This window comes from Pundamilia nyererei, unplaced genomic scaffold (genome assembly GCF_000239375.1).
Source record: "Pundamilia nyererei isolate P.nyererei 1_Seehausen unplaced genomic scaffold, PunNye1.0 scaffold00014, whole genome shotgun sequence".
Lineage (NCBI taxonomy): Eukaryota > Metazoa > Chordata > Actinopteri > Cichliformes > Cichlidae > Pundamilia > Pundamilia nyererei.
Window position 1 is genome coordinate 5,467,760 of NW_005187415.1, and position 8,614 is coordinate 5,476,373.

General features: G+C 41.5%; 1 protein-coding gene across 1 annotated transcript in view; it reads right to left on the reverse strand.

The window, feature by feature from the left end:
* Positions 1-103: 103 nt before the first annotated feature.
* LOC102199515 (hyaluronidase PH-20-like) overlaps positions 104-8,614 on the reverse strand; it is a 15,453-nt gene continuing 6,942 nt past the window's right edge. Inside the window, exons 2-7 of the mRNA XM_013908758.1 lie at positions 4,394-4,560; positions 4,138-4,306; positions 3,807-4,025; positions 3,570-3,728; positions 2,600-2,689; positions 104-550 (exon numbers count right to left, since the gene is read on the reverse strand). Of these exons, the coding sequence (XP_013764212.1) occupies positions 104-550; positions 2,600-2,689; positions 3,570-3,728; positions 3,807-4,025; positions 4,138-4,306; positions 4,394-4,560 (1,251 nt within the window). The remainder of the gene's footprint in view (positions 551-2,599; positions 2,690-3,569; positions 3,729-3,806; positions 4,026-4,137; positions 4,307-4,393; positions 4,561-8,614) is intronic.

The following is an 8,614-nucleotide window of genomic DNA, read 5'->3' on the forward strand; positions in this document are numbered from 1 at the left end:
ATATATATAGTTAATCGTTGACTATAAGCTCATCTTCTATGCGAGTAGAAGTTTGATTCTGGGTTCTAGACCAGACTAACAATTTAGTTTGTAACCACCAAATTTAATTGTCAGCTGCATTAAAGTTCTTATTAACTTTATCTTTAGCGGTGCTGGCCTGCTCGGTGTCATCTAATCCAACTTTTCTCAGAGTGGGGGAGTTCTGGTACTGCCCTCGCTTAACACTGAACATCAGGGCCTTGGCAAGCTCTTTGTATGTCCTAGGAGTGCATTTCAGTCCTTTGTAGCACTGACAGTTAAATCTCCTGCTTAAAGACTTCAGGTCTGCCAAGCTTGGACTTCCTAGAACAAAGTAGCGTTTCTGAGTATTCACAACCCTGAAACTTTCAGGGTTTAGGTGGAGGTAATGGCTGGACTTGTAGTTTTTTCTGACACAGCGGCCATTTCCTCGGCACAGGAAGTCGCTGCACAGCTGGGCAGCTGTCGTGACATTGGTGATGTAAGGATTCAGGGTGGAGGTGAGGTAGAAGGAGAGGGCTTCACAAGAAAGCTGGAGAGGAGAAATAGAGAGAGGAATAAATAAGATCACTATAGTTGTGGACACAAATTTACATGCACTCATCGTGGGCATGAATGTCACGGTAAGTTCAGGCTTTTTATGACTTCTTTCAACTGTTCTTTTTCCAGACTACAATAGATACATCCCCAGTAATATTTGGTAAAATATTCCTTAGCAAGTTGCACCTCAACCAGATCCTTTCAGTAGCGATCAACAAGCTTCTGGTATAATTCTTGCTGGTTATTTGACCACTCTTCTTGGCATTATTGGTAGAATTTATTTAAATTAGATGGTTTCCTGGTCCAGCTTTTAGGCAAAATAAATGTAAACTTGTGTACGCAAATTCTTGTTTTTTAACGTCACTGAACATGTATGCTGTTCTCCCTTTCCACCGTGGAAAAAGAACAGTTCAGAGAGACCATTAAAAGTTCAAAATTACAATGATATTCATGCCCGTGATGTGTGCATGTACCTTAAGCTTCTGACCACAATTGTGTCGCCTAAAACAGAGGACAGCATCACAATAATTCAGTGACCGTGAATTGTATTAACATATCCACGTGAAAAAAACCCAAAAAAAAAACAACTGATCAATACCACTTGCATACCTATTCCTTAAAAACAAGACTAAAGCTAGCTTAGCTTTGCTTAGCTAGCCTTAATGATTACTAAATGACATTAGTGGGCTACGGTGGCAGTGGTGTTAGGTCAGTTTTGTTAAGACCAGACTGAAGACACTATATCGGTTGACGTTTATTGGAGTGGTTCAATAACATGGACAGATTAATTCTAATGAGGCATAGGATGTTATTGATTTTCTTACTTTATGTTGACTTAATGCAAAAATTTCACAAGGCTAGATCTGGCAAGTTTGTTTCTGCAGAGAATTAAGCTAAGCAGCTGCTAACTGTAGCAGCAGTGTCACTGTTTTATACATTCAAGAGCAAGCAAACTAGCCAACACATTCTCACTCCCAAAGCATAACATTTTACGCTAGGTGCCAAATCGTCAACATATTACGTTTTCGGCTACCCGGCCACCACGTTCCTAAATGACAACTTCAGAAAAATTAGGAAATATGACAACCGTATGGACTCAATCTACACATGTTCGCTCTTTTTCTTCAAATCGCTTAGAAACATGCTATTTAACATCATTAAAGCCCTGGTTAGGGCTAGGGATAAGGTTAGGTTTAGGGCTGGAATACAGGGCTGGAACGTCTATTACCGCGGGAGCGTCATTGCACTGGATTCCAGCCATAACCCGCCGCGTACCATAAGAACGCCGAAGGTCTCCTTTCGCGTTCCTCAGGAACGCCGCGGGACGTGACAAAACGTTGCCATGTTACGCCTCGGGAGTGAGAACGGGCTGAACTAGCATACATGTTATAAAATGTACTGTACAGTTGTTCCTGTGTAAGAGCACTATTTTGATAGATCTGTAATGTTACAAATCTAATATTTGTGATAAGCTAAGCAGCTGCTAACTGTATCAGTGGTATTACCTTTTGATATAATCAACAGAAAACAAACTAGCATATTTACATATTAGAAAACCAGCTATTCCTGACTGAGAGTATTGTTTTGATAGGTTTGTAATGTGTGGAGTAAGAAGTTCATTAACTGCAGAACAGGCAGAATTAACAAAAAATATCTTGCAGCTATAAAAAGCCTAATGCACTGAATAGCAGACACTAAGGACGTGTAATAAAGTTATTTAACAGCATGTAATATGTAATAGAAGGCAATTAAGATATGTAACTACAAGAATATTAATTACATGCTGAGGTCTCTGTCAGAGCAATTTAAACATCCAGTTAAATGTACCATCATTGCTTAATTTAGGCTTTGCTGCTGTGGATTAACTATTGTGGTTGCTAAACCAGCCGCCACAATCACTCAGCAGATATTGTCAGTTGCTGAAGAGATAAACCGCTTCCTGTATCGTCTAATTAAAGTCTTTGTCTTGTTCCGTCTGACTGACATCAATACATTGTTATATCTTTCAGCAGTCCAATGGAGGCCTGTGGTGTGATGTTACCTGGTCATCATAGTCACCGCTGGCTCCCCATAGCACAGCGCCAGATGCCCCCACTGCCACACTCTCCCCGACGGTGCTGATCAGATCCCCCTAGACGCAAATAGTGAATCATCTTCACTAATTGTTCGTTACACATGTAAAAAGACTGAGCCAATATTTAAAAATGTAAGATTAGATTTGATGAATGTTGAGCTGTTTCAAAGTTAAGCAATTTTCCATTCTCAGTTTTTAAAGAGGTTTTAAAACACATTGAATTTTACTGTTTACCGTTTACGGAGATGTCCTTAAACCTCCCTAAAAAAGATTTTACTGGTATGAAAATTACCATTATCAAATTAGTGTTCTATATAGTACTTGATTGTTAGCAAAGCAGTCCAGGTGCTAAACTGGCCTATACCTGCCATCATTGAAAGCATTTCGGACATTATGAAATTAAAAATATGGCAAATGATGCCCAAACTGTTGAGCGCCCCAGTGTTGGTGAAAAATGCTGGAGAATTTTTGCTTTCTCTGCACTTTTTAAACTAAAAAGGTTTGCAAAGAATTGCATCAAGGTTTTGAGTTGAGGTTTTTTGCAGCATGCTCACACAAATGAGAACAGAAGATAAGGATTACAACATAGTGTGGCGGTTACCACCTGAGAAGGATGTTGTTACACCAAAGAAACTGAACTCCCCTTAAAACTGGACCTCCTGGCTGGAAACACTCCACTCTAGGGATGTATAAAGTAACCTAAGATGTAAGATGTAATCTAGTCAAGTGTGCTTGCATTTACTCTCTAATGAGTTACTGGAAAAGATGCAATCTGTTTAAGCTGCAAAGTCATTTAATTTGTATGCTTAGTGCTTGTCATTTGCAAATGCCTCCCAAGAACATCCCAACCAGGTCAGAAAGTCATGCTGCAGACTATTACGTAATGTGCCTATGAATAAAGTGTTAAACAAATCCACATTTAAATAGTCTTTGTTACCTGGCTGAGGAAGCGTTTGTTGTCATCAACAAAAACAGGACGCATGTAAACGAACACGGGTGCAGTAGCACTCCATCCAGGAAGGGCAGACACCCTCAAAGCCTCCTGGACGCGGTTTCTCACCATCAGAGCGGCTTTTGGATTGTCTGCTAGAGAGGTCTGAAACAGATTCAGGGAAAATTACCGCTTAAAATAATAATATTAGAAGTATGTCATCCATAAAGGAGAATCACCAACCTGCAAGTAAACAGAGGGGTAAAGGGCCGTGCTTGACTCCCATAGCCAGAGCAGCTCATCATTTTGCCTCCTCACCTCCTTGGAGCACTGGCCTGTGTAGTGCTGGTCCTTCCAGCCATAATTATAGCAGTTGGGGAACAAGTAGAAGCCCCAAAGATAGTTGGGTCTCATAGCTCTGCCCAAGGCCAACATCCCTGACATAAGATTCCTTGCTGCCTCCTAAGAGGAAGGAAGCCAGGAGTGAAGGAACGATGGCATGAATAATTAATAGGTGCTCTGAGCTCTGTATTGTATATAATTTATCATTAAGCCTCAAGCAAAGCGCTCTGACCTGAAACTGCTGTTTGGCTTTTACTGTGGCCTGTTGTACTGGGAGGGAGAGATTAGCCTGCATTACATGGGCCACTGACAAAGTCTGGTAGATTCTTTTGGTTCCCCAATTTCTGTCCCATAGGGGGCGCCATTCCTCCCAGTCTATCACAGCCAGGCCTCGGTTTGTCCTGGAAGGAATGAGGAGGGTGATGGAGGTCAATATCAGCATTTAATGTGTCACTAGGGGCAAAGACAGTATACTCTGGCCTACTTACATGGATGGGATGTAGTAGTTAATATCTGCTCTGGCCTTTTCCAAGCTGGCTTTCAGGTTAGCTCTCTGAGGGATCCCGCCGTAGAATTCTTTCCTACTTTTGAGGTCTATGTGTGGATAAAGACCCAGTCGATCTGTGTAGAACAGAGACAGAAACTGCCCTGGAACCTGCAGCAGGAACAAGACCCAATAAACTTATCTCCATTACTCATAAATAAGTTTGCCTTTTAAGACAGTTTTATAACCTCCTAAAGGTTGTATAAAAACACAACAGCTGCTGATTATCCATCATCTTTTCACCCTTACCTTGGCAGGTGTGGCCACTCCTTTAAAGGCTGAGGTGTCCAGTGAGATGTTATACCTTTTACACACTAGATCAGGGATATTCCAAGTAACAATGAATGGCTGGTGTTCAAACAGCGGGCCTACGGTGTGGGGAAGATGGGCAGGTGCAAGGCGAGGGGTTGTTGCTTCCGGAGGAGATGAAGTGGTGTTGTAGGGAAGGAGGGGTGATGTTTTAGAAAGGGCAGGCAGTGTTGTTTTGAAGGTTAAAGCTGCGGAAAGGGGTGACACTGGAAGAGGGGCCAGACGCTTTTTTAAAGCACTTTGAGGTGAGGTTGAGTTGGAAAGGGGAGACAGTGAGGCTGGTGGCAAAGGAGATTGAGTTTTAGAAGTTTTCGCAAGTTGAAGATGAACTTTTCCAGTAGAAAGAGGATACAGGCAGCTCTTGGTGTAAGGTGATTGAGAGTGTTTGTGCGAAAAAGGTGCTGTAGCTTTGTGGGACAAATTCAGATGTTTGCAGGGGTTAGATGGCAACCATGAAATTTGTTTTAGGGGTTGAACAGGATAGAAAAATGTGTGGCGACAATGGCCTGAATAAGGACTAGGAGAGACCTCTTTGCCAAACAGATGGATATTTTTAGAAGTTATAGGTGAGTTTGCAACATCTCTGTGGGGTGCTGGGTTGATGAGTTGAACTGATGTTTCAGAGGTAGAGGACTTGGCATTTGAGTCAGTCTTGATTGGGAGTTTTGACAAAGTTTGTGGGGTACATGCAGGAGAGGAGAAGGTTGAGTAGGACTGTGATACGCTGTAAGATTTTTCCACTGAAAGAGTGGAAATGGTAGCAGGCAGGATTAAGATTGATTTGTTAATGTCAGCAGCAGGAAGTGCCACGGTTTTTGGCGCCGTCAGGGCTGCTAACGCTAATGTGAAGAAAGACATGGGAAAGATTGACCGGGTACGAAAGAGAAGCAACAGCACACATCTTCTGCTGCTTTGTGGAACTGAAACCATCCTTTAACCTGCCTTAAAAACAGAACATAAACAAAAGAAACACTCATACCCCACAATGTTAATATATAATCAATATAGTGGATATTTCACTAAGATGCTCAGAGCACAGTTCTGTGCATAATGTCTACTTTTTTCTGAGTGGCTACTACACTTTCTTTAGTTACTGTACTGTATTCATGAATATGTCAAGGCTGTTTTTAATTCTGCACATCTATCAGTGTCAGTACTAGCATGGATAAATTTTTTTCTCTAATAACTCCAGCATAGAAGTCTCCCAAATGTTAATCCAACCTGACAAACCTGGCCTGATTTTAATCCCCTTACTTTGCTAAAAATAACCTCAAGCTGCAAAGCATGTTACTTCTATGCATGATGATTTCTGTTACATATATAAATAGACTAGTAATCACAAAATACAAGCTCAAGGCTGACTTAGACTATGTAAAGAAAAGAAGCACAGTACCTGGACATGCCTTTATCCAAATGTCCCAGCTTTGCATGTGTCTCACAGAGTGAGAACGTCCTTACAAGAAGGGCACCGATGTTATGAAGGTGGAAGACATAAACAGAAGTATGAAGGAGGCGGCGTAACATGATGAGTATCGCTGTGTACCGGGATAGACTCAGGAAAGACAAGAAAATGTGTTGACCGCCCAGTGCCAAGTTTGACCTGGAGCAGAAAGGCGGAACACCTGGGTGTGAGGTTAAGGAGCGTGCCATGTTTCATAGTGCACGCATAGTGTTTCAATGCACAGCTTAGGGTGCTTATGACCTTGAGTTAGTTATAATGAAACAATTAAAACAACAGAAACAAAGGTACATAACTCAAATATACATTTAAAACAAAAAAAATGAAAATACGCTGTCATCTCGTTTGATTTGGGGGTTTCGTCATGTGTTTTTCAGTGTGAGCTTTGTTGGTTGCATACTGTAAAGATACAGTAAAAAACTGATCCAATGCTGAGAACAGAATTGAGGCAAAGTAAAAAAGTGTTTACTGGCTTTACTTTTATTTTTACTTGTAAATATATAAGCAAGCTAGTTTAAAAAAAAACTAAAAAAGCATAACACACTAATGCTATCATGACCAGCAGCTCATTCTGTCCCTGCAGTGAGGAGACACAAAAGTTTGACACCCAAGTGCCAAGAGAAGAGTAATAAATAAATATTAGGACACATTTCTCCTAATAGGAAACACAGGCAAAAATAAATAAATAAATATATGGGCACAATCATTGAAGTTTACAGGAACAAATAACAAAAAATGTAACTGACGGCTACACTGTTTTGCCTCCATGTTACAAATGTTAACCCTGTTTACTCTGTATGTGCTCTATGTATTTATGTGTCTAGACAGACATGTGTAATACACCATTTGGTGGTAGTTATTTCACACGTTAGTGGCACAGTGTAAACACAGGTACTTCTTTGACACACATACAGATGCTATACACGCACAACGTGTGTTTTTGTTAAAGTTGTGACTTCTTTAGAGCCACATAGAGCTGAATTTGATATGACGTGGGCCTGGTCATGTTATATATATATTAGGAGTGCAACAATACTCGTATCGATATTGAACCGTTCGATACAGTGCTTTCGGTTCGGTACACATATGTATCGAACAATACAAAATTTTTTATTTATTTTATCAACTTTTCTTCTGACGATGCTGTCTGTGTTGAGTGCTCAGTGGATCTGCATTTGACTACTCCACCTAGGCTGCACTGTCGAGTGCAGATCCACTGAGCGCAGTGCAAGCTAGCAAGACAGAAGCTAAGCTCATTGCAACATGGCAACTGCCTCAACGCTACCTGAAAATGAACCTCCCCCACCCTCATTCAGATCTGGTGTTTGGAACTATTTTGGTTTTCATATGAAGTATGACCCTGATGGTAAGCGCGTCATGGACAAAAGTAAAACAGTATGTCGGATGTGCCACGCAATGCTCAATTGGTGGGAACTAGTGCGTTAGCGCAGTTAGCTTGTTAACGTGTTGACGCCGTGCAGCCCCACGCACGGGCGATCTGCGGTAACTCGTTAACGGAGATTTGCCGCGTTATGGCGTTAATGTCATTTTAATATCACATACACATATACACATAATGTCCCTCAAGAAGACACTGAGAAAAGATAAAGAATAACATTGAGACTGTAACTTTGCCTTAAGTCATTATTGATTTTGTTTCTTCACCTTGAGTCCATCCTCTGCCAAGCTGCACCTGTGATTCTGCAGCTGCTCGCTGATGAGCTGACAGATAAGTAAATCTTTTCTTGGATATTATCCTCTGCATCCTTACCCTATCACCTCTGCCTCCCACGGGGCGCCAGCCTGCACTGTTGAAACACTATTTTTTTTCAGTGTTTCAACTGGAAAAAATAGAATGCCATTGATCAAAACTAGAATGCCTTTGATCCTTTGTGATGTCATCATCTTGCTGAGGAAAAAAAAACCCTTAAGTAGGAGCTTTGCTCTGTTAAACTTTGCTGCTCAACGGACCTTGACCTGACAGTAAGCAAACCCTTTTGGAGAGTTTTGAGAGTTTTTCGCGTTACTTAGCAATTCACTGACCAAGCCGACACATTTCACCATGTCAGCTAACCCATCCTTCCGCTCAAATGAGCTTGGAATAGTTAAAGGGAGCATTTTGGGAAACCACTACAAGGTAGAGGCTTTCCTCGGAGAAGGGGGCTTTGGTATTGTAGCCAAATGTCGTGATACCATGACCAACCAAGCTGTGGCTATTAAAGTCAACAAGAGCCGCCCTGATATTCTGCAACAGGCAAAACTGGAAATTTTCATCCTGGAGCAGCTGCGAAGGTTGGATCCAGATTCCGCCAACATTGTTAAATGGAACGGCTTTTTCCACGACGGAGAGCGGGTTTGCTTAAAGTTCGAACTCCTTGATCAATGCCTGTGGGACTA